At 38.9% G+C, this 26,135-nt stretch overlaps 2 protein-coding genes across 5 annotated transcripts in view; one reads left to right on the top strand and one right to left on the bottom strand.

Annotated features, from left to right (window-relative positions):
- The first annotated feature begins 587 nt into the window (after positions 1-587).
- The window catches only part of CCDC83 (coiled-coil domain containing 83), a 33,239-nt gene continuing 7,691 nt past the window's right edge, over positions 588-26,135 (top strand). The window contains exons 1-11 of the mRNA XM_009807228.2: positions 588-673; positions 3,635-3,719; positions 5,714-5,882; positions 6,603-6,770; positions 9,540-9,631; positions 10,810-10,878; positions 13,269-13,390; positions 14,430-14,515; positions 16,046-16,230; positions 18,055-18,231; positions 20,001-20,005. Of these exons, the coding sequence (XP_009805530.2) occupies positions 588-673; positions 3,635-3,719; positions 5,714-5,882; positions 6,603-6,770; positions 9,540-9,631; positions 10,810-10,878; positions 13,269-13,390; positions 14,430-14,515; positions 16,046-16,230; positions 18,055-18,231; positions 20,001-20,005 (1,244 nt within the window). The remainder of the gene's footprint in view (positions 674-3,634; positions 3,720-5,713; positions 5,883-6,602; positions 6,771-9,539; positions 9,632-10,809; positions 10,879-13,268; positions 13,391-14,429; positions 14,516-16,045; positions 16,231-18,054; positions 18,232-20,000; positions 20,006-26,135) is intronic.
- PICALM (phosphatidylinositol binding clathrin assembly protein) overlaps positions 24,206-26,135 on the bottom strand; it is a 71,731-nt gene continuing 69,801 nt past the window's right edge. For all 4 annotated transcript variants that reach the window (XM_059826018.1, XM_059826023.1, XM_059826032.1 and 1 more), the window contains one exon: positions 24,206-25,819. The gene's annotated coding sequence lies outside the window, so the exon portion shown is untranslated. The remainder of the gene's footprint in view (positions 25,820-26,135) is intronic.

The raw sequence follows: 26,135 nt of genomic DNA, 5'->3' as shown, positions 1-26,135 counted from the left end.
TCTGAGGTTGGTAGTTGTGACAACGTGCCCAGGGAATACTGCTGACATGCATATCCCTTCAGAGAGCGGTTTTGTTCCAGCTCTGACAATGAAAACCGATTGCAGAGTTGCAGTGAAAGGCAAATATTCATAGTACTAGGAGAATAGAAGGAGAGGGAGAGAGATGCATATTAACAAGTGGACTCGATAAAACAAGCCTGATAAAGAAACAGAGACAAAGGACTGGAAAAGGAACAACTGCTTGTTTGATTTGCAAGACTGTAAAACACAGCCCACAGCAAGGGATGCAGTAAGTAACTAGTGATAGAGGCCACGGTTCACAAACATATCTTTACTCAGGCCAACACTTCTGGATGTCCCAAAAACATGGGCCTGAGTGCTGCCCTGGGCAGGATTATTGTTGTCAACAAAACATCTTGTTTTGTGTGTTATTTCGGAACTGTTAAGAACTTGTCACAAGTGACAAAGGCTGGTGAACATATGACACCTTGTAAGTCATTAATTTATCTTTTTTTTTTTTCTTCTTCTTTTCTGCTTGCCCTTTCCTCCCTTTAGATCTAACTTCTAGCATAAGTACAACAAAAAGCATGGAAGAGAAGAAGAAAGAGGAGAAACCAGAGAAGCAACTTACAGAACCTGAATCAGCTTTCCCAGAAGCCTTACTAGAATTTCAGTAGGTTAAATATATTAAACTTTTCACTCATGTAGAATATGTGAATGGATAAAGCAGATAACAAAGACAACTTACCCAATTCAGAGCCTGAGCTGATTGACTGTGGCAGTTGTGTAGTGTTCTTTTGTGTTCTTGTTTTGGGTTTTCAAGGCTGTTTTGGAAATACACGTTTTATAAACTATACCTATAAGAAAGCATTGAAGTGGGTCAGAAATAATTTCATGTCATTAGGTTATAACTTTGTAAAGAGAGTTTTATTAAAAACAAAAAAACCCCACATTTTTGTCTGTTAGTAGCAAGCTTTTGATCAGCATACTCTGAAGTTGCAAAATCACATTTGATTATATTTTTTAGGGTACTTTGGTGTTCACAGGGGCATGTAGTCACTAGCCAAAACCTCAAGACCTACAGTTTGCTCCCTTGGTACAGCTGAGAGTGGAGCACAAAGGAAAAGGATTTATTTTGAAAATAATGGAGGAATAACTTAAAGGTCTCTTAAAATCAAGCAGAGAAAAATAAGAGCCAAGAGGGGAATGTGTGAAGTAGTTACAAAATAGTCCAATTTATTTGCTCTCCAATCTCTTGAGTAGATGATTAAAGGAGAAAAATTAATCTCTGTGACTTTTATCAAAGAGATAGAAATTGAAAGGGAAAAACCTCAACAGCATCCAATATTCAATGATTATCAGCATTGAGGGAGCAAAGAGTAGTGCCTTGGTGTAGAAATAAAAAGCCGGGTAAGCAAACTGAAGAACAACCACATATAGTTCTAGTGACATCTATAGGAGTTTACAGGGTTTATGTGGAAATTTCTATTTTGTTTTCTGAAGAACGAAGTACAAGTTTCCATAGTGAAACAGACCAGTTTTAGCTGAATCATATCACAAATAAATACCATCAAAAAAGTCAACAAACCAACCTATCCATTTTGCTAAGAAATAAGCAAATGTATTACTAGGCTGAGAAAAAAACCTGCACCACTTTCTGATAAAATTGTTGTTGTGCATATTCAAATATCCAAGCAAATGACTCATTTGTCTGAAGACTCTTCCACTGAAATGGGTGCTGTACTGACACAGGATATTTAGTTTCTACAGCAACAGTAAGGGAAAAAGGGAAGAAAAGTATTTTTCTTTCTGTCTTTATCTTTCTCCCTCTCCCTCTCGGTCCTGTCCTTCCCTCTTGCTCTCTCTTTCCCTCTCTATCTTCACCTCGGTAATCTATAACTTCTTTGTACCACTTTATTGAACAAAGCAGCATAATCATACAAGTGAGTATCTATCTTTCACATTTCACTTTAGCATTTATCAAGCGTTTAGTATTTATTTAACTTCCATTCCTGCTTTTTCTCCTGTACATTGAAGAATGTTTGCTGTTCATAGTGAGTTTTTTTGCATTTTCAATACAGTTTTCTGTTTCAGGATTGGTTAGGAACAACAATCCCGTGAATTACTTGCCCTAGTAACATCCTATAGATGACTAACAAAACTGTCGTGGTACCGGAGAGGAGTGTTGTTTCTAGATGATGAGATCAGCTGGATGAAACCTAGTATACAGAGTTGAGAAAAAGAATATCAAAGGAATCATCAGTTTAGCTGTTTTGTAGCTTCTTCAATCTGACAAATTGAAAATAGAAAAATAAAGAGCAAAGTTCCAATATGTAGCTGACAAAATAGCAAATTCTACTCATATAAATTTTTGACATTAACAAAGTGACGGATATAGACTGCCACTTCATGAAAAATCTTAAAGTAGCAGAAATTAAGATCAGCATCAGTATTCAAAATACAGAAATGGTTTAATTGTTTTAAAATGGCAGGTAATTTAGGAGGTCAGAGTATGTGGCCAAGCTGTCACCTCTGTCTTATAAGTGAGATATTTTTTCTGCATCCATCACCACCATACCCCTATATTTCTGTTCTAGGCTCCGTAACTAATATCCTTGTACTTAATGAAGAACCTGAAGAATACCCTGGAGCACACTGACACCAGAGGATGCAAATCTAGTAACATGCAATTTGCATAACTGAGTGATCTAAACTTAGCCAAGAAAAAATCATCTTATTTTAAACCAACTTAATATAATAGGGAGGGGCAAAAAAAACCCCAAAACAAAAACCCCAAGGAACAATAGCTGTTGGAACAGTAAAAGACATTGTGATAATTGTAGTACTTGCGTCTGTTGTGCTGTATGGTGAATGAAATCCAGGAAGAGAGAGAATGATTGCAGAGAATTTAGCAGACACCATTTGCAACCCAGCGTTTCTCATTCTAGAAGAGAGAACACCAGAAAAAAAATGCTTGTTTTACAGCTGTGGCAAAAAGAATGAATTTTTCTATGAAAATTGTGAAAGCAGTGAGCTAGTTCTTCGACAAAAATGTATAAACATACTTAGAGGAAACTACTTGGGCTGCAGTCCCTATTCCCTTAGCGCTTCTTAAAGGCTAACAAGTTCTTGGTGTACAAATGCAGTTCATGAAGCTCATCAAACCACATTTTCAGAAGAATTGAATTCCATTTAATTCTCCAGTTTGGGATTCATCCGACCTATGTCTGAGCAAGTTGCCTAGGCTTCCTCTATAGTGAGTGGCAAGTAATAAACATTTCTGGAGTACAAATAATCTTGTCCTAAAAGTGACCTGTGCAATAGGTCAGCTAAACCACATACAGAAAGAATAAACCAGCTTAATCCTCTCTAGTGCTTACAAAAGAACAGTATAATCAGGGAGTCTCTTTCTCGGTAGGAGTATGAGATCCAAACTAACATGAAGGTCCAGATGTGTGTAGGAAATAATTTCTTCATGTGTAGTAAGCGGACACTGGTATCTACCCAAATGAGTCAAACAATATGGTACGAAAATAAACATTTCAGTATTATTTACATGTAATCTAGCTTAAGTAACATTCCTCTCTCTTCGGTTTTTGTAAGAACTTTCTCTTTCTTTACTCTTTCTCCACAGAATTGAGACAAAAGAAGCAGCAATTGATCGGGCTTTGTTTGACCTGAAACAAGTGGAAAAAAAGAACAAAGAATATCGTGAAAGAGTAAGTGACCATGCATCCTTTTCCCAACACATTTTATATGTGGTATTTTAACTCACAGATTCACTTTTCTTCTTTTAAACCTAATACTACATTTACTGTAACTAGTCATTGCAGTGAATTTCTTACAGACAATGAAACTAGAGTTAGTGAGTTATTTTATGTGCTTAAAAGTTAAAGTGTTATCTGAATTAAATGTGACATAAAGCATAAATGTCCTAAATATAACCATGCAAAAAGGAGCTGCAGAAGTAGCACATTGCAGAACTGGACACAGCAGTAAGTAAAAGTGAGTTCAGTGAAGGTGTTTTCCAAACCACATGAGATCCTCAGTAACCGCCTAAGTATTTAATCTTACTCTGAAGCAAACATAAGACAGCGAGCCCCCTTTCAGTAGGTAACTTTACGGCAGTGCATTCAGATATGCCTTTTTAAACAATCCTGCAAATATTTCTCAAGGAAGTCAAGAATGTGCTTTCAGCACAAAGAAGAATAAAGTGTATTAACTTCATTTTTGTCAGTAGTATTAGCAGATCTAACCAAGTATCGAGATTTGCTGACCTTCTTTGATTCACTTCTGAGGTAATGGAATTGCACAGGTATCTATGAGAGTTCAGTTGTTCTTGCAAACTTAGTTACAATGAACAAAGAAGAAAGCATCTCACAATTGTCTAGGTGCAGTTTTTAGCACTGCTTGATGAAGAGTCCCTTTCTTGTGGATTAAGACTTTTGTTGAGTCATTTTTGGAAACAAGCATATGTAACTACTGATCACACCTGAGTGACACTTTAAAGAACCATATATTAAGTACCATCTATAAAGAACTGTAACATGGCATCTGATGACTGAGAGCAGTGAACTTCGAAAGTGGATATGTATACAGTTATCTAACGAAATGAATTCAAATCCCTCAAAAATCCTTAAACTGGATCATGTGATTAAACAATGTTGCAACCTGCACTTCCTATAGCAGTGAAACTGAAAGAAACAATGTCTCTCTGTCCTTCCCATGCCTGATACTTGTCCTACTTGTAAGTATCTATTTGTTTAGCTTTCTTTGGTATTCCTTTCAGTCTTGAAGCCTGGATTATGTTTCATTTGTGGCCTTAACTATCAGTGGAAGTGGCATTTGGCTCTTCTCTCTGCAGACGTCTGAAGTCTCTTATGGTTATTCCCCCAATTTGCTGCTAGTTCATGGTCTCTCAAGGACTCCTTCATATCTTAGACTGCGCAGCGTACCTCAGGGGATGCTTGAAATGCTGTTTGTTTAATTTACCCATGTTTTGATAGTTCTTTGAGCTCCATTCTTTGTTTCCTGCTTAATGTTTCTGAGTGGTTTAGATTTAATCCTTCTAGAAGTGGGGAATGTTTGAGGCTTTCTTTACTGCATAGTTATTGTTACAGTTTGGCTGGTATGGTTATTTGCTCCTTTATGGTATCCTTTGGGAGCAAACATTACATGATCAGTAATTTCAAATAATTTGAGTGTCACTTGAGAGGGTCATGTTGAGGGGATATAATCACAGTTGTGTAATCAGTAGGTATAACTAGTTCCGGCTCTGACAAGACTTTCTGCTATGGTTGCATGCAGGTGACCTAATTGTCTGACATTTCTATGTGAAGGGGGCAAATTGGCATGAAGAATGTTGAAGTGAAGTACGTAACTCCTACAAATAAATATTGTTATTAAATAGACCCAGGAACTTTCTTTCCAGGCAATGGAGGACTATTCATGTGCTGCACCAAGTAGAGTATGGCAGTCATTTGTCTCTCATTTCCTTGTAATGGTCTTGAAGTTACTGAGAAAATTCTGAGACTTGCAAACTCTCCCGTCCGCTCCATCCTTTTTGAATATGAAGAATAGGTGTTTAGCTGAGTGCTTTTGCAGTGCATCCTAGCACTAGGTCAGATTTTACTTCATTACTTAAGTTTGTAACTTTGAAAACTAATTTGAAAATGTTTTAATACATGCCTTTTCTTCTGTTCTTCTTTCATAGAATGACCTTCTGAAGGAAGAACAGCAGGCACACATCAGGCGTATACTAAGACAAATAGAAGCAGGGGAGAGAGAACAAGATGAAAAGGAGGTTGTAACTAGGGATGATGTGGAAGAGTCACTGAAAGCACTATGGCAGTATGTTAAGGGCAAAGAACAACTTCTGAAGGGTATGTTGTGACTCATGGAAGTGTGGTTTGCAGTTCACACAGTTGGGATTGAGTACTTTTTTTGGGTTTCAAATAGAGACTAAACTTCCTTGTTCCATAAAAAGCATTCCCCAGAATTAAGCTCTCTAAGCCTAGTATGAGATTGTGGAAAGCTTATAAGTAAACCTGTTCATTAAGCTGAGTTAAAATTCAATAGAAGTGGGTCTCTTATAGAAAGAGACCCCGTATATTAGACTCTGTTTTATTCCTTCCTAGTGATGTGTATTCTGCAAGTACTACAAGTACTCTGTACTCTGCAAGTACAGAGGCTTCATGTTTTCCATTAAGTTGAACTTCATGAAAGCCTTATGCACTGGCTCCACTGGAAGATTAAAAACAAAATTATTGATGGCAGCAAAAATGACCAGTTTTGATTGTTGAAAGTTCTGGCTGCCATCCCTGAGATTCTCAGTGGGAGACACATGTGTCTGGTTACAACATTTCAGTGAGAACTGTTGTCTCTTTGCAGAATAAGATCAGGCTGTTTTCAGCAATGATGGTGGCCCTTGATGCTATGTGAGGCCATCATATTGTAATCTATTGTGTAGACGAATCACCCTTCTTTCTCCAATCCCAGTAAAAGCACCTTTATTAAAGAATTTGATGAAATCTTAAGAAATATGAACTATCAGTTCAAGAAATTGGTAACAAACTTGCCTTCTGACATTCTTACTTTAATAGATCTGCACTCCCAGATTGAAGAAACTGACCAAAGACTTTCAGTAAAGCAGGCTGAGAGGGATTATTGGTTGGAGTACAAAAATGTAGGAAGTAAAACACAGGCCAACAAGATTATGAATCTGGAAAAAGACATCAAGGAAGAAAAAGATGACCTTCACAGGGCTACAGGTCAGTTCACAGCTAGTATAATGCAAATCTTACAAGCTCTTTCTGTATTACTTCTGGGAATTAATTAAATTATAGGTTTAGTTTGATGTCAAGTTACTGTAACTTATATCAACTTCTCCAAGACAGTGCACCTAAACTAGGCTGCATAATCCTATAAAATGGAAGAACTCACTGTACCTGTAAAAGTCCCTTTATTCAAGAAATGGATAAAGTTACAGAAATTATGAACACTTAAAGAAACTGATAAGCTTGTCTTCTGATGATTTTCTTTTAAAGTAGGCAACCCATTTTTAAAAACTGTTACTGTGAAGGACAGCGGTTTTCTAAAAATAAGTCTATGTGTATTTAGGTCGCACACACAGAGGACTCCCTTAGCAGTCATACTTGAAAATGTTGACTCTGCTCTTGTTGCTTCTCATCGTGCTATGAGCACTTCACATGTTGAAAACTCCTTTGACAGGAAAGTAGTATGAGCTCATTCCTGAAACAGTCTTTTGAATTGAGCATACAGGTTTAAATGCAGAACTAGAGGGAGCTGTTTAGCCAGTGGTCTGAACTTTGCCTCCTAGTTGCGTAGCCTCCTGCATGAGGCCCTGCAACATTGCTGATACAGACATATAGAAATCCTGGGAACTGTTTCAATACTGACACAACAGTGGAATTAATTTGAGATCTTATGTATTCTGGTGCTGAGTGCTTTACAAAGATTTCTTTACTACTGCGTTATTTTTAAATCATTTAAATATTTTGCTGTTACATAACCCACGCTGCTAATGGGAGAAGGATGTCCTGGTTTTCTTCCTTATGTCCCTCTCAGTATGCATGACCACAGCCAAGCAGCTGGTAGTAACAGGCAGTGACACTGCTCTAAGGGTCTCTGTATATTCTGTGCCAACCATTACCAGGCATCAACTACTGTGGATAAGAGCCAGCTAGCTATCTTTTTGTCTCTTGAAACATATTTTATCACGATTAAGATCTGCACTGTGTTTTCTACATTGCCAGATAGCTTGTCAGATATCCATCTCTGTATTCAGGAGAGGTTGGTATTTTTCATTATGCGTTTTCCATGTTCTTAATCAATTTAAAACTTTGCTATACAGCTGCTGAAATATGAAATGAAAAAGATAATGGGCTTTTATATAGAATGCCAGAATGAGCCAGTAGGAACATTCAGTCTGACCTCCTGCATGTCACAGGGTACAGAGCCAAAAATTCGCAGTCGAATGGAAGTGTATTTATAGAAGGACTGTTACAGAGGTACATACAGCAGTTGCCTTACTAACATACTGCAAAATGATGCTGCCAGTACTGGATGTTAGCATACTATTTGACTCAACTTCCTAAAATCGAACTTATAAAGTGGCTGGGGAATATAGTCTTCTAGCCTACAAAAAAAAAACCAACCTACAAAACTAACAGGCTTCCAGAGTGATGTGGCAGCAAATTGGGCTTGTTCACTCCTCGAATATGTAACAGGCTTAGGGAATAAGCATAGGTGAAGAGGTTTCTGTCTGTGTAGGTACCACTGAAGGACTTGATGCTGGCACAGTTCATGTGGTCTGGAGATGACATTTTAACAAAATTGCTGGAGGGGAGAGGAAGCAAAAGAGAGCTTTACACTTATATGAGGTCTGGGGAAAACAGTGTTGCAGTGAGAGAGTTAGGGGAAATAGTCTCCTTAGAAACAGTAAGTATGTCTGAACTGTTCCTCCTTTTCTTCATTCTCCCAGTACAACTCAGGTTGTTTAGCTGTCTGAAAGAATGAAAAGATGAATTAATTATAGTATGTAAGCAGTTCCATTTCATTCTGCCAAGTCTAGATGGTAGATTGATTAAGGCAGGCCAGCTTCCACAGTGTTAATTTAAGAACAAATGCATAACTAATGCACCTTTCATATTTGACTGCCTTTGACTCCACAGTGGGTCCACAACCAGATACTCATTTACAGCCAGATCAGCAATAGGCTGTCTGCAACACAAGTGCAGGGCTAGGCTGAATTTCAAGCCTCTGGAACAAGTATGAAGTGCCTTCCTTCAAAGAAAATTACTACAATCTCATTCATTCCTTCAAAAGGAGAAAATACCAGGCAGCAGTGGGCTATTCAGAATAGCACAAAAACAGCTGAAGGGAAGGATGAAATAATTAAATAGCAAGTGACTAGAACTTGAAGCCAAACAAATTCAGCTAGACATAAGACATGCTTTCTAAATAATGACCACAAATAATGATGAAAGCAAATCATTGAGGCAATTGCCACATTCTCCATTTTGTCCTGTTGTGAAATTACAACTCCCTGGAAGGCTTAGATAAGTCAGAAAATTTATTAGGCTCTGTATCATAACTGTCTGAAAAAAATGCCATGTGCATAAGATGGTACAATATGCTTCTATACCTAAAAAATAACTTTTCTAAGCAAATGTCTCACATGACTGCAGGACCTCTGCTATTGATAGGGACAAAATTTAGTGTTAAGATAGATACCAATATTTTAGCAGAGAATTGCTCAGTTTCTTAGCCGTTGTAGTTGCTAACAGAAATGTGTACACCTCTTCAGATTTCTAGTTTTGTAGTTAACGCTACTATCCTTTGGGTTTAGGAGGACAATTTCTATGGAGAAGGATGTTTGAATCCTTTTCTGTGGAGCATCTATGCATGTGATGCTGGGTGATAAGTTCCAGTTTAGGAGCAACATGCCAATCATCTATTTGTTGTCAGGAGAAACTGATGTCAGATAATGATTTCTGATTTTCTTTTTTGTTTTGAAGAATATTATAGAAATGCTTTGAAAGCAGTGAAAGAAGAAAATGACAGACTGGTTGAGAGGCACATGAAGTTAAATAAGGAACAGGCTCCTGAGGTATTCCTTCTGCCTTTTTTTAAAGTGCTAACTGCATCATAGTTAGGATTCATGTACTCTGCATTAATAATTATTTTAACTCTAATTAAGACTTGGAACTTTTCTGATAAATTGAGAGTAAAATAAACTGTAAATCTTCTTACTAAACGTAGAAATGGTTATTGTTATACATGCATGTACTTTTTTTTTTTTTACATCCGATAAACAATGAGTAGATGTGAGGGCATTTCACAAATGAATTATGGGAAACTGGGGCAACATGCACTGATATGATTTGTTCAAGAATATGTCACTTTTGCTGAGACCTTGGTTTTGACATTTGCATAGACTTCAAAAAACAACACACTAAGAGATTGTCTGCATGAAAATATACATCAATATGAAAAAAAATGTTGTTTTGTACTTTACAAGTACATTTTTAAAATGCCAAAATAGCGCAGTCTACAGTAAAATTTAGGCTTATTGATATACAGATATTTTTTTTTGTCATCTCTGCCAGCTCTGATTTGCAAACATGATTTACAAAGTATTGATGGTGATGACTTTTTACGCTCACAAAATGCAAAGTGTATTTCTGTACAAACCACTGGTTAGGCCCATTAGGTATGTAAACTCCCTGACTTCAGTGCTGGAATTTTCAGTCATGTGAGAACATAATCCAAAGGACTACTTCTTATTGTGATCTACAGTGGTATTTTCCCTCCCCGTTGTTTCTTTCCTTTTACTGACGTCAATATTAAATTGTAGCCTTGGCTCATTAGCACAGACCTCTACATGTTTCAGTCACTTCTCATAGATCAGTACTGCCTCATTTGTGATATTGCTTGGGGTTTTTAATAGCTAAAGGCTTGATTTCCTGAAAACAGGAAGATTTGAGCAGTAGTGGGAACCTAGCAGAACTTGTTAGGCAGAAAGAAAATGTCCTATTTTAATAATGGGAAATTATAAAATATTGGTAAATTGCTTGACTTATAAACTGCACTAGGCAGGATGATGGAGAAGTAACAGCTGGCCTTGTGGACTAAATCCCCTGGTAATCCCTCAGGGGATGCTACAGTCTGTTGTGTGGATGTTTCTTAATAATTTCCTGCTAAATAGCAGAAGGTTCTTCTTTATGGTATGCAGCACTGTCAAAGTCCTGCTTTCAGATGAGATGATCTTAAATTGTGTTTTCTCAGAATGCTGTAAGATACTTAGACAAAAACAGCCGCAGAGAAATTGAAGAGAATGAATGGCTAAAAGAAGAGGTAAGAGGATCACTTGCTTACAGTTTATTGTGGTAGCTCAGGTTTGAAATACCATGGCCTACAGTCATAACTGTTTCCAGTGATGGGCCTCTGAAGACTTTCCTAGGAAAAGGAGAGCGATTGTCCTGTAACTGATCTGTAATCCTGAGTAGCAAACTGTAAGTGGTGAATAAAGGTAAAAGGTGAACATCTGCTTTCACAAATGAAGGACCCCTTTTCCTGCCCAAGCAGTTATACAAAGGACTACAACGTTCCATACAGTTAAGTATTTATATTTGTGGAAATCAAGATACAAAATAGTGTAAAGGCTCAACCATGTAAGTATCTGAAGAGTGTAGTTTTGAATTGCATTCAAGTTCTAGTGCTGCTGTATTGAAAGAAAATTAATATGGATGTTGGAAACATTTTTGGAGAAAGGGCTTGAGACAGCTTTAAATGGGAGATAATAAAGAAATCCTGGAGATTAGTACACTGAAGAGAAGAAAATCAAAATCGTATATAGTTGTAATTGATTACTTGATAGCTTTTATACCGTCCTTTAATGGCAATTTAGAGCTATATATTAGATAGTTGCAATTTTTCAAGTCAAGAAAAAACTTTTGTGAGCCAAATTTGGGAAACTGATTTTTGCATGGTGAAAATTTGATTGTGTTTGTTCCAATCAATACAGATTCTTTGTTGTGATCAAATCTAAGCAAGAGATTGGAGGGAGGAAATACCCTTTCCCACCTTTATAACCTCACAGCTTAGAACTGAGCGAAACTTTTTTGGAAATTAATAAATGAAATTATTATTTTTCAGTGCCACATCAACAAACCTGGCAGAGGTTTCTCCCTTTTACTTACTAGTTTTAAGATACTTGCCAGTATGCAGCGATACAGCTTTCCTTCTTCCCCTTAATGAGCCCTGAGCCTACACATTTAGCTTCCAAAGGAGGGTGTCCAAACCAAAGGTTCTGAGGCAATGAGGTAGGGGTCAATAGGAGAGAATTCATGTTTTAATTTGTATAAACAAACAGGAGCTCGAATCTATACATTCTATCACTGAATGAGTAGGAATTCCCTTTCCAACTCCCTGTCTCACTGAACACTTAACGAATTTTACTCACGTTAGGCAGTGTCAACAAAGGAGATCTGCTTTGGAGAACTCTTATGTCCTGACAGGCCCTCACCTCATAGTTGAGGGATTTGGGTTTCTTTCCTCTCAACTAGAAGTTTCCTATGTTATGAATTAGTTTCCTACGTTACTAGTTTCCTATGTTATGAATTAGTGCTTTGAAATATTTTCTTTCAGGCTAATGTTTATATGTAGCTGACAGACTCTTCCAGTATTTTCTTTTGGGGAGATAAACCAAACATTTCAGTTTTGTCCTGGTTCAAAATTTGTCATGTTTTCAGTTTGGCCACTGAACTGAAAAATGACTTGCCAAAACAGCCCTAAACTAGTTACCTCCAAATTTGAGTAGATTTGGAGACTTCAGTCACATTTTTCCATGGTTATTGTGTCGCACTAAAGCTGCATCACCTCATCATGCTAAGCCACATCCTGTTACTGGTTAATGTCCTGTCATTTTCACCTTTTTTAATCCCTCGGAGAAATGGGAACTAGTTCTTAACTGCAAATTTGGGTGATTATAGCTGGGTTAATTTGGCTTTAGTGAGAACAGATGCATTCAGGTCACTAGGTACTGCTTTTAAACGTGTGTGTATGGCTAAGATTTCTGGGAAGGTATTCATCCCATAGGACATTCCACTTCCTAGTGAAGGGGGTAAGAACTTGCTTGTACTTCAGGAAAAGGGAGAGGAATTGTGGGAACTGAATAACTGGTATCCTTTGGTTAATATAACTTCATGGCAATATGGGGCGATGACCAATCCAAAAGAAAGTAGAACCTGGGGTTTAACCAATGTTGTAGCTAACCTGGACTGAAAGCTTCACTAATTCTGGATAAGACGGTTTTGTGTATAGGCAGGAATTAGAAAAGCAACACTTGCTGAGCAAGAGCCTGACTTTAACTATACAAAGAAGGTTTTTCTCTCTCAAAGCTCTGGTGTGAATGCAAAAAGAAAAATCCAGAGCTTCTGCCTACCACACCTGTTTGGCTACATGAGAAGGTTCGGCTCTCCGTGTTGCATAGCCCAAATGTGTGGCTGTGATTGACAGAGTTTTGCTAGTAAAGGGTTCCAATAAAGGTGTGAAAGAACCAGAGAGACCTTCCCTTTGCCTGTAAATGTGTCACTATGTTTCTCCACCAAATGCACAGTCTTGCTGATACAGCTGCATTCTTTCTAGGTATGTGCTATTAAGATACTTACTGTGAAAGCTTTCCAAAATGGGTATAGACTTTCTCAGATCCTTCTTTTTTTTTTTTTTTTTCCAATTGTCAAAAGGTTAAGATGTACCAAAAGGAAGTAAGTGATTTGAAAGCCTCTATTCAGCTCCTGGAAGAAGAAAATATTGGTTTAGTGACAAAACTGATTGATAGCAGACTTCAGAATCTGAGCGTACCCAGGTAAAACGATGCCTTTACAGACTCAAAAGTGATTAATTTTTTTAAAAGATAATGCCACCTTCTGCTTCTAGAGTTATTTGGGCTCTCCTACAACAAAGCCAAGGTAGTTTCCTAGTTGAGGGGAGGCAGGATTTGACTGAATATGTGTGGGACTTGCATCTCTGAAGGATGACAGTGACACTGTAACCTCCTAAATACCAAAATTCAGGGAAGAAACTGGGTTCTTTAATAATCTATTAAGACCTAGAGACACTCACTTTCTTTTAGTGGGGATACCATTGGGGCTTGGAAATAATTTCTTTCTATTGTAATTGTCTCAGACCCAGCTTCTCAGACCAAGTGCTGAGTAATAGATTTTTCCTTTACTGTTGGCAAAATGTTTAAGGATATGAAGATTAATATGCAAATATATGAGGTTTTGCAATCTCGAGTGAAACAAATGACCTGGTACTGAGTGAAGAAGAGGCCTTGGATAGGTCTGTCTGTAGAGGTGTCTGTAGTATTAGTTTCTTTTGTATTGAAATTATTTAACTTGATCCCTAGAGAAAGATTAATTCAGCTGCAAAATGTCAACACTAATGGCATCAAAAGCACAATGTAACAATGGGAATGATCCATCTTCATTTTCCAGTCCCAGCTCAGTGATTTTAGCCATATTGCATGATAACATTCCAAGTCTTAAGAAGTGACCATTTTTCTCTCCTCTCCAAACTTTGGACTGCTTTTAAGTGAGAGCTGCCAGCTGTGGTTTGAATCTTGAACTGACTGGAGACTATAACATTTGTTTTCTTTTAGTCTCATGGACATAGTTGAACTTAGGCACTAAGAATAAAAAAGAGCAGCGTATTAGCCACTAAGCTACGTGGCTGCCTCCATTGCATTTTTCAAACATTGCGCTATTCTGCATTTCTGGTTAAGCAGCAAACAGCTTTCAGAAAGGGTGCCCTCCCTCCCACCCCAAAAGATTGCACAGGAAAATTTAGAGAGAAAATTCAGACCTCTAATATGAGTTTCACTTTATTTTTTTTTTATTTCATAGGCATTTGTTTCTTACCCAGGCAGCTGGCTTGCAAGATGAATTTCCTAAGGATGAAATGAAAGAAGTAGAGTATCGAGAGTATGCAGGTAATGCACATGCCAGCAGCTTATAAGAACTGATAAGTCACTGAACATTTAAATACTTTTTATTTCTTATGTGTTTTTTATCAAACTGCCTGTTTTACATGGTGAACACTTTATTTCCCACTTAATTGCAGCCACCACAGCAATGACAGACTGTAGTTTGCCTTAAGAAGACAAAACCACAATCTGCCTGTAATACAGTTTTCAAATTGAAAGTGGTGTTTAGATTTTTGAACTTAATTACTCATGTAGACCTAGCCTGGAGTGTGGTTAATAGGATCGGCCACCTTTTATGAAGATATGATTCATATCTTAATCAGTTCTTTATTGATCCATATCATCATAACTTCATTATATCTTGTCCCTGAGAGGACACTCTTGAACCCTACACTGGCTTTCACTTGAAGTCTACATGCACTTTACAGTCATTCAGCTCATAGAGATACACTGGAGTTAAATTATAAATAAATCCCCAGCAAGAGCAGATGAAACTGCATGGAGACCAGCCTGAACTGAAAATCTTGGTAAGCAGTACTGAATTTTGGGCTGAATCTCCATCTATTCTGGTAGGTGTACCCAGGAAAAGGATACACCATTAGGCAAGAAGGACTGTATGAATGTGCTTATCCATTCAGCGTGGTTTGTATGGATTCCTTAGCATCACATGTTTTATTTACTCGTTTTGTGTGAGTAGAAGAAAGATGGGAAAAAACCGGTAAAATTAAATTGAAGAGGTAAGTTCCAAAAATTGAAGCCGTAAGTTCCAAAAATTGAAGCCATACAGTTACGAACACGTGAACGAGACTGTTGAAGTTCTGATCCGTTCCAGCCATAGGTGGGCCTTTCTGGAACCATCAGGCATCAGGAAACATGTTGACTAAGACTTCTGAATTAGATATATGTTTACTTTGAACGGTTCAGCTCTATTACCTTCACTAGAACTTTACAATAGTTACTGGGAGGAGTAGGTTTTGTTCCAATAAGCTGGGGTTAAGTCACTGTCCCAGGCAAACGTATAACTTGGTAGTCCATGTTTAGAATTGTCTGTCATCGTGGCAATTAGTCAACTGCAAATGTGAGCTCTTCAGGGGAGTTATAAGTAGACTAGCTGTGTTTCAGAAACTTGCATATATGTATATATAGAGATACATATGGGGATATAGAAAAAGTCTATACTTGTTTTTGCTGCCTTTCCTATTTTTTTAACTATTCAGGCCTGTATAGGATTTAAGTTGAACTGATAAAAGCTAATTTTTTCCCCTGCCCCATCCCACAGACCCATTACTTCTAACTTCCAAACAATTTCAGTCCCTGATCTTGATCAGAAATTGTGAACAAAAATAAAGAGAAAATTCAGTGAGCAAAATCAACATTTGGCTTGGATTGCCAATTAAACATCCTACCAAGCTGTTCTTTACATCACAATGGCCAAGCCACATTAAAGATTGCAAGCAATGCTCATACCAAGTACTAACTCTGATCTTCATAAAGCTTAACAATTACATACATGTCATTGTTCTTCTCTTTAAAAAGCAATGACAGATGGAGATGAAAGCCTCAGAAGTGCCACAGTCTCCTGTCAGAAAAAACCCACTTTTCCAAAGATTCAGTCTAAAACAGAGAATGAGAAGCCTCAAGACAGTGATGAGGAGCTGTGGGAAAAGTCATTCACTCCCGCTCTTGATAGCTTGTTGTATGAAGATGAAAAAGATTTCCAGGTATGAGTTAAAGTAATTGGGTCTTTCATTGACACAAACATATTTCAGTGTGGAGCATGAGCTACTGCCAGGAGCATTCTATTCCCAGTGGTGTTACGGCAGAAAAAACTCCGGTGTCTTTTACCTAGTGTACAATTCAGGTGCTTAATCATAAGCGTCTGGTGCTATCTGAGATGGTGAGGACACTCCCTGTCCTTCAGGTGCTGGGCAGAAAGAGCAAGTTCTGTGTCACATGGGCCAGCACCACCTGGATGTTTTGGATGCCTTAGGGCATTTCTGGTAGCACAAGACGTTGTTTTGGCAATTGAATGGTGTCCTAGGAATCAGCATATGTGAGTGTCAAATTCCCCCTAGAAAGAATTCTGAATGTCACCTAGTGACCGTTTTCTATGGTATTGCACAGACTCGATTGCTTAGATGCTGGTCCTTTTGAATTTATGTTGCATAGTAGCATTAAAGTTACAAGTAATTTATTCCTTCAACAGAAAGCCAGGATGAAGGTGTTTCTGGGTGCAAAATATAGGGGTTGAGAAAATAAAAAGGTACAGGTTATATGTAAATAGGCAGAGTTTGTGTGGTTCTCGAAAGGTGGTGGCACCTGCTTCAGGAGATCCTTGATCCTCGGTTGCGAAAAGATGTTTCCTGGGTGATTTTGATACTACACTCTTGAGTTACGAAAACCTGAATACATTTCTAAATAAACTAATTACTCTCAGAAAATATATTACTCTGTATCATTGATTTCTACTGCAAATTAAAGAAGATTATATAGACTTGGTACAGACTGCAGGGCTTGCTGTGTAGATACTTCTCCATAATGTTTCTTTACTCTTGAATATTCTATTCAAACTTACTCAATAATGAGTTTAAAAACCCCCCAAAAAACAACAAAAAGGCCCCAAATACCCAACAACTCTTTTTCCAGAAATTTGGCATTAGTTTGATTTACCCTGCAACTTGTGTTCAGAGAAATCACCCTGTTGTCTTGATCAGAAACTAACTGAGGGATTGGCTCTGTCCTGCAGAGTCATTACAGAGAAAAGCTGAATGTTTAACAAAAAAAATCTGCCCAGGTGTTTGTTTCCTTGCAGTTGTTGCCTTGGGAGAGGAAAATTAGCTTTTCTTCTTTCTTCCTGCTGTTAGCACTGCAGAGCCCACCCTACTGAGGGCCATAGGTGCTGCTGACATTCTTGCCCTTCCTAACAACGGAGGTGTAATTGCAAACAGTGGAGTTGCATTGGCAACTATTATGAAAGCATTTATTAAATAAAGGTGATTCAAGAGCTTGCGCTGTAGGGCTGCTTCTTCCCTTTCCTTGGCCTTGGCTGCATGCTCCCACTCCTGCCCTTAGGGAACCCATAGTGCACATCGGCCTTTTCTGTAGCTGATTCTCTCACTAACCCAGCAGAAAAGCTTGCCTTTTTTTCTCCTTTTGAACTGGTTTTCTGTTGGGTTTGTCAACCAAATTGACTCAGAGGTTTGGAGAAGACCAGAGCTAGCACAGACGTGGTGGAAGCACATGGCTGGACTTGAATCACTCTCTTTTGGCAGTAGTGAGTTGTTGGATTAGTTTAATTTTTCTCACAGAACTGAACTTGGGAGCAGAATTTGGTTTGCAGAGAAAGCGTTATTGGTGAAAACAGACAGGAGCTAGCTAGATGGAGCTAGCTTGTAAACCAAGCTCATTAACACTGACATTACCAAACAAAGCAAACCCAGGGCAGCATCTTTACAGTTGCTTTTAAAAGGAAAGTTGGTGGGTTTTTTTGAAGAACAGCTGCTTTTCTATATAATTGCAGAAGAAAAATATTGTTTCTTCTTAAGGAATACTTAAAACTGGGTCCTCTGGAGACAAAGCTAATGTGTGTGATTGGAAGAGCCATGCCTATTCATAAAGAACCAGAAGAAATGCCAGGCAGGAGCCACACGGAAGATGGCATTATTGGTAAATCAGAGGGGCACATCACAGCTCAGATGATCAAGGCCTTATCTAAAGAAAAGGTTGGTTAAAAATAGACAAGCTGTGCTGTTAACATGAAAACGTAATATTCTCAGTTCATTAAATATTTGCTCTGTTCTTCAAGGAGTTTGTGGCACTGGGCTTTGCGGAAACTGTTTTTGAGTGCCTGAATCATGATTTACACGTGTAAGTTTAATGAGAGGTATGTCTGTGTGCAGCTGGCTAATTGAAAGGTTGCTTTCCTTACCAGTGTGAGAACTCTTGTGCACTTCTTGGGCTTCTCGATCCAAGTAGCTGCACGTATGTCTAATAAAGGATCCAAGTTAATATCTAGTTTTTGTGGTCCTCACTTGCAGTCTGTCAAATGTGGAATTCCCTCTTGATCAGACACGGAATGGGTAAATGCAGGCTGCCATAAAATGTAGACCTGTTACAAAATACTTAATAACCTGCTAAAGCAGAATCTCATTTATCCAAGCATAACTCAACTGTTGCTAGAAATCAGATGTTTGAATGCATTTTATCTGTCTCTGTAAAACCCCTACTTAAATATATGGAAATAACCAAAAATTAATTGAAAAAATTTTTAAAAAGAGCATAAAAAGCATCAGTGTCTTAATTTTTTTTTTTTTTAGAATTGGCCAAATACGTTGTGTAACCCTGTATCTTTGGTTTGTGGTTAGTCTCTGTGACCATAAATCTTAGTGCATTGATTCAGTGGGGTTTTTTTTCCGCTCTCGTTTCACATCCTGGACACCCTATCAGGAGTACGCAGTGCAGTTACTTCCCCACAGGCCCAAGCAGGCTTCTGACCTATGCATTTCCTATTTAGAAATTTGTGAAAGCATTGAATAACCTGATTTAAACCCTCAACGGCTTAATCAGCTGTTTGGAATAAAGCTTTTTAAAAAACTTAAACATTTTAAACAACCTGTATCTATGCAGTGTCTCATCGTACCCTGTACTTCAGCACAAACACTTTTCATTTTTCAAGTGAGCTCAGCTATTCCTGCCCGGCAGGTGTCTTCTGGAGTTGGCAGGTGAGCTGAACTGTTCTCTGGGCTCCACTGACTACAGCTCCTCAGAAACCGGGCTCACAAGCAGACACGTAAAGGTAGGAGCCTTAATCTCAGACTGAATCTCACTTGTGTTGCCGTGTAGTGAACAGTTAAATGAGTTTAGACGTCTCCTTGCTGTAATCCAGCTGAGTCACCACAAAGACTGAGGTGACTCTAGTGCTCGAGTGGCCAGAGAATGGGGATCTGTACTTGTGAGGCGGTGATGTTTTCAGCACAACAGAAACCTCCCCTCGGCTACACTGGCTTCCTTTGAGTGAAGTGCAAGCCCCGTGAAATGGCTTACTTGAAAGAGAGATTAGTTCTGCTCAGTGATTAGTTTAGCTTTTCATTTAGCCGCAGAATTAGAATATGGCTTACGCTGAACAGCTTTTCAGTTAAAGAAAGGCCTCTCCTTCTTCCCACCGCTCCCCAAAGGGCATTTACATTTCCTAGCAATGTAGATGTCGGGCCCGTCTCCAGGCTTCTCTTTACTTACACCCATAATGCATACCACCATGTGTAGGACATATGGCGGGACAACATAAACTTGTACCCTGGAAAAAGAAACTTCGCCTCTTGAAGTCACTGTTTAGCCTTTTACCGTAAATGCTTGTGTGGGTGAGAGGGAGTTAAAAAGAACTCTGAAACATGCTAATTAGGGTACAAGCCCCAGGCAGCCTGCACAAGCCAGAAGCAACAACCTGTAGAAAACATATTTAGTGAAGTGTCCCAAATCCCCTTGATTTCTATAGGATAAGTATTAAGGCCAGTGTGAGGCTTTTCTGTGGAGAAAGCTAGGACTTCAGCAAATGAGGCATCTGGATTTCATAATTTTGTTACTGGCAAAATCTCTCGGAAATGAGCAACCTGATGTAAAACAGAGGACTGATCAGTCCACTTTCTGGCACCACTGCCAATGCTTCCAACTCCTACTTAAACAATGGGAGTCAGGGTTCACTACTACAATTAGGGCAAAAGGTGGTAGATGCCCCATCCCTGGGAATGTTCAAGGCCAGGCTGGATGGGGCTCTGAGCAACCTCCTCATCTAGTTGAAGACGTCCCTGCTCATTGCAGGGGGGTTGGACTAGGTGACCTTTAAAGGTCCCTTCCAACCCAAACCACTCTGGGATTCTATGAAAACTTACAGGAGTCACCCTTACATTCCTAGCATTATGAAATACCTTTTCTTTACCGTGTTTCTGTTGCGCAAGACAACTCGAGGACCCTAGTTAGGCTACAAGATGCAGAAAAGTGTCCATGTGTCCCCACATCTATAATCCAAGCAAAGCCTCAGTTGAGCTGAAGTTACGTATTTAACTGGCACACAACTCTGAGAAACTTGCAGTTTCAACAGGAAAAAAACCTCACAAGTATTCACTGGAAATTCAAAGTTAAAGAAATATGAGCATCACCCAAGTTGCATGTAAGCGTGTGGTAATAAAAGCCATTTTAATAGAACTGAATTCCATGTGCTGGAACTGAGAACTATCAATCCATCCATTGCCTGAAAAGCACAGTGGGGCGGGGTGGGGCGGGGAGTACTGCTAGGCTCCGTCCACTCAAGTGGTTAAAGGAGCTGCTTACCTCAGCACACTGCTGGTTTGAGCCCTCTCCGAGCAACTTCCCTGCAGGGTCAAGCAACAGGATTATATTGCTTTATAGTCTGGCTGTGCAAGTATGATCTCTCCCCAGCCCGAGCTGTGGGGAATGTAGGTTACTTAACTTTTGGTCTGGTTTTTGAGAGGTTTGCAGCCTGTGATGCAGCTAGGTTATATAACAAGGTAATCTTTCCACAGGTTCAGACTTGCGTGTTTTGGGAAATAAGGATAGGAGACTTGTTCTGCAGCATTTGTTCTTGTTTGGCTGCTTTCTGGGAGAGCTTATTAAATGCTCTGCTTCTGTGGGCTAAAAGGAGCCTGCCAGAATAAGGTCAAGGCAGAAGCTGATGGACTGAAAAGTTACCCTGTAGTGACAAGCAAGGAACAGAGACTCTAATGGTATTAGTGTCTTAAGCCACTGATGTTTTGCAGCTGGATATTCCTCTGAAAAAAGACTTACCCTTGGATTTCGAGTCCATGGTAGAAGGAAGGATGTTTCTCTGTAATGCTACATTTCAGAGCTCATGTTCAGCAGACTACCACAAACACGATGTTGTTTTAGGACATGACGTGGTAACAAGATACCAACAACTGTTCCTGTATGTGACCCATAGAACATCTCCCCTTAGCCATGGAAAACGGGGATTTGACACTGTGCTGGATCTTTTCCTCACTTTTAGTGATTCAGGTGCAACAAGAGGCAAAAGTTGTATCACGTAATGCTTTTCTAGAAAAAGAGTACTTGGGCAATTGCCATAGCTGGCAGGGGGAAGCTCAGTACTTACCCCTGTGAACAGAGCAGAGATCTATGCTGTAAAAATAAACCCAAGACCTTAGCGCTCTGTGTATACCGCAGCTACCGGATATCCAGAGCAATACGCTTGCATCCAACACCTTTCGGGACCATTATCAGCTCACACAGCAGAACTTTTAAGGAAGTTGGCTGTTTGTTCCAAGGCTTTTTGATCTTTGCCTCAGGAAATTTCATCACCAGGGAGGCAAGAAAAGAAGTAAGAAAGGTGTTTTACTCAACTCATAGACTGATTTGTTACCTTGGGCAAGTCATGTCCCACAAGTGAAATGGATATAGGATTTACTCAGCCTTCAGACACAAAAGGGCGCCAAGTGGCCAGCAGCAATGTTATACCTTCGGGGGGACCTGCTAAGGGTACACTCCTCTGCACTCATTCTCCTAACCTAGCCAGGACGTAGCGTACTGTCCAGCCGAGTCCCTTTGTTCTCCAGTTTGAACATGGAAAACACCAGTAACTCACAGATTTTTCTTGTTGGGCAAATTCAGCAAAAGTCATCAAGACTCTTCCTGCTCTCCCCACCCTGCAGTGTGAGTGAGCTGCAAAGGTCAAGTCAAAAGATTGCCAACAGGCCAAGGAGAAAGCTCTCACTTAGTTTACATATGCTCCCATTAACATTGATTTTTTCTTCTGTATTCAGCACATTTCTTCACAACCCCTCACATTATCTTGTCAATCTTCTGCTCCCATCAGCATTTCCTATCTTTCCCAGTGTTTTTGGCACCCAATTCTCATTTTTCTGCCGCAATCTTTATCTCAATTATGTCACGGTCTTCAAGTTGCAATTCATTTATATTGCTACAAAATTTACAGCAGGCTCTGAAAACAGGCACTTCGTGTCTAATAAGAGATGCAGCGTTTCACCCTGTCCCTTCTTGCTGAAGGGCTATTTGGCAGCTGGAAGAGTCTGTGACTTATGCCAGTAGCTGGGTGAATGGACCATGTGATATCACATAAAAACAGTTTTTAAACATTTCCTGAGGTACTGTCAGTGTCAATTTATTGCATGTCGCAGTTCAGTTTAGTTTGTGACTTTGAACCAAAGAACAGAAACAGCAAAAGAATTTAGATTTCTCTCCAGCTGAGGATTCTGCAGTTGGGCTTTTAGAAAGCACGTGAAGTCACTAACTGTTCAGGTTCTTAGTCTGGCAGGAGTAATTAATTGTCTCAAGAGGTAAATCCAGTTGTTTTAATTATATAATTCTTAGATTAAAAAAATAAAAAATATTGTGACAGTTCTGACACACTAGTTTCCTTCACAAAGCTCTAAAAGGAAGCACAACCCTCTAACAAAGCAGGCAGCCTTCTTAGACTGAGTTCGCTCTTCTAGATTGAACAGCTTTTGAACTAAATTTTGAGGAGAAGCAGGTTTTCACACCCCCCCCCCCTTACTGAAATTGGCCAGTAATTCAAAAGAAACATGGCTATGAGCTATGCTGCTTAATTTAAGCTACAACTGAGTGTTATTCCAGCAATATTGAAAGCAAATATAGTTTTTAGGAACAAAGTAAATGGGAAAATAATCCTCAGGAAAATTCTCAACCCAGTTTGTCTCTAAAGAATAAACCAAAAGCCAGGTTTATTAGCCATGCCTCCAAGAAGAAAGCTTGACATGCACAGCAGCTGTGCTAAAGAACACAGAGCAGCTACAAGGGAGCAGTAAAGGGTAACTAACAGCTGAAGAATTCGTCATCCCTGAAGGAGAGGCATTGCTGTTTGTCTGGGTATTTTTGGCACCTGCATAATTTGCCACCTCAGGTCCACAGCCCCACAAAGGGTGTCCAAGGGATCTAAGAACTGAGAGAGCTGATCTATCCTCAGTCAATAGCCTCAAAGCAGAGGGTGAAACCACTGTGCGGGAGCATCACAGACCTAAAAAAGATGACAAGGGTGGTGTCCGTTTTTATCATAACCCAGCCCGCTGGGCTATGGGGGAGGAAGAGGAAGGTCTACCTTAATCTTTCACACAAGCTCTGGACTGCGTTTCAGAGCAATTTGTACCCTGGTAGTTACCCATTTAGCTAACAGGACACAAACATGCACCTTTATTCCAGCTGATTCAGACAACTGACATTTTTGATATTCTGAGCACAAGTAAAAACTAAAAAGAAGTTGTTGTCTGGTGGTAGAGTCTCACTCTGAAAGCCTCAGCTGGAGGAAGGTAAAGATTTAATAAACTGTACATGAAACACCCCAGACCTGGGCATGTGCTTTATATACTCTAAAAGTAACAGGTTCAGGTTTTTTTAATTCATGCTTTTAGAAAGAAACTGTAAATCTACTGATCATTTTATGATGTACATCCTTCAGGACAAGCCTCAGGTAGCTGAGAAGAGGGAAGTTCCATTTATATCACAACTCCCAGTGATGAAAACTCACATCTAATGCAGATGATGGCCTGAGGAAGCTGGTAGAAGTTTCACCAGCATTACCTTCCTCTGGAAGATGAGGGAAGATATCTAAATAATTATTTTGGCGTATTTATACTCCTGGCTCAGTTGTAAATAGTACAAGTTTATTGCCATGGGTATTTTGAAAAACTAGAAGATTGTGAACTATCATATTAAGTAAGGAATCCAGCTCTTAAAGAGACAACTCATTACAGTGGAACTAAGGCCGTCTGCTGCAGCACCACCGGGAAGACGTTGTATAGATGACATCATTCACAGTGCTGCACCTCCTGTAATACAATATGCACATAAGAAATACATTTGGTATTTTATTAAGTAAACAAAGCAATTATCAGTGCACATTTTAAGCAGCAAAAAGAAAAGAAGCACCTCAGACTTTCATACCGTAACAAAAGTTCTGTGGAAGCTGCATTTTATTTGAAAATCCACCCATTTTTGCTAACGTACATTTTAATATTTTAAACAAAAATAGAATCTGCAGAGACAATGCAGCAAGTATGCTTAATTCCTGTACAGAATTGCTTTCATATCATTGACTATCCTTCCGAAGGCCCCACTCCACCCAGAAGTTATGATGTATTTACACAAAGCACCGATCAACAGTGCTGCTTTAATTCTTCGTTAACTAAATACCCACTAGACATACATAAGGAAGCTACTTCCTCTTTTTTACTTTTAAAAGGTACATGATCATAAACATGGCACTAGCCAAATGAAAAGGCTTTCCCCCCCAACACACAACACCTCATTTTTTTTTTTTTTAATACAGAAAAGAAGGAAAGTCTTAAAGTGAAAGCAATTCCTCACATTCATTTTGGAAAGGCCTTATAATGTCAAATGTAAAAATAATGACATGCCAAGCACAAAGCAATAAAGTTCCTTCCCAATGCACTAATGCTGAATTAAAAATGTAGTGCTTCTTCTAGTCAGTTAACTGTTCCCTTGCAAAATCCTAGGCACAGAATTGACTATAAGGATTAATGCATTTTACAGCTCTTCCCTAATTCCCATATATACTGAGAATTCATTAGATTCAGACCTTTAAAATATTTAGTGCTCTGTATGTCAGCTGAAAAGCATTCTGAATCAGATTCATTCTTTGTGGATAAAAATCAGACATACTGTATACATCCATACTCATTTTCATAAGGAGGTTTTTTTGATACAATATTAATGTTAAATTGATAATCATAAATAAATACAAACAATAATACATAAGGAATGTCTACTGCAAACTGAATATATAATTTTTAAAAAAAGTTAATTTCCATTACTGCTGTGCCTACATTTGTGAGGACTGAAGAAAAGGTAACTGCAGAATTAAGAGTTAGGATTTGACCCTCCCCTGCCCAGAGTCTTGTTTTGAGTTACGGTAAAGGACACATCTCCATTCCAGACAGCATTTCCAAACACCAATCTCAATTTCCAGAATAAAGGCTTCTCTTTGTATGTTACCGATTACGGCTATTAGAAGCTGAAAGTATTGACGTGTTAGTCACCAGGACAAAAAAGTAGATCTTAGTCTTAATTCATGGCAATTCTTGGCTTTGTACTGTATATTGATGTTTTCTTACGGAGTTGTCCCAGGTTCCTTCATCGGTCTTCATCATTTCACTGCATCATTGAATGGAAGAGGAGAGTTTGAGGGACTGAAGTTCACTTTTTCCTGGAAGCGGGGGTTTACTGGTGAGCACATCTTTTTGGAAACGTTCTTTTCTCTTCCATCTAACACAGTTACATAAATTGAATCTGGAAAGATTAAAAACCCTCATGTTAACATCCAACAGAAGTAGGACTTCACTATAAACCTGTGTTTTCTTCAAAAATTTCCATTCTCCAAATGCCCAAGCTACCCCAAGATCTGAAGTTTCAAACAGAAACAAAAGTTTGACAAAATCAGGGCCAGAAAACAACCAAAAGCCATAAGCATGTTTTTCCAGCTACACCAGCCTCTGGAACACCTCTTTGCATTAAGCTGGTTTGTCCAACAATAAAAAGCCCCCTACTTATCCATGCGATAGTGTCACCAGTGGCAGCGTAACACAGGTCAACATCACTATGAAGA

The sequence above is a fragment of the Gavia stellata genome, chromosome 1 (assembly GCF_030936135.1).
Source record: "Gavia stellata isolate bGavSte3 chromosome 1, bGavSte3.hap2, whole genome shotgun sequence".
NCBI lineage: Eukaryota > Metazoa > Chordata > Aves > Gaviiformes > Gaviidae > Gavia > Gavia stellata.
Note: the sequence above shows the minus strand (reverse complement) of the source record. Positions and strands in the feature narration are given on the sequence as shown.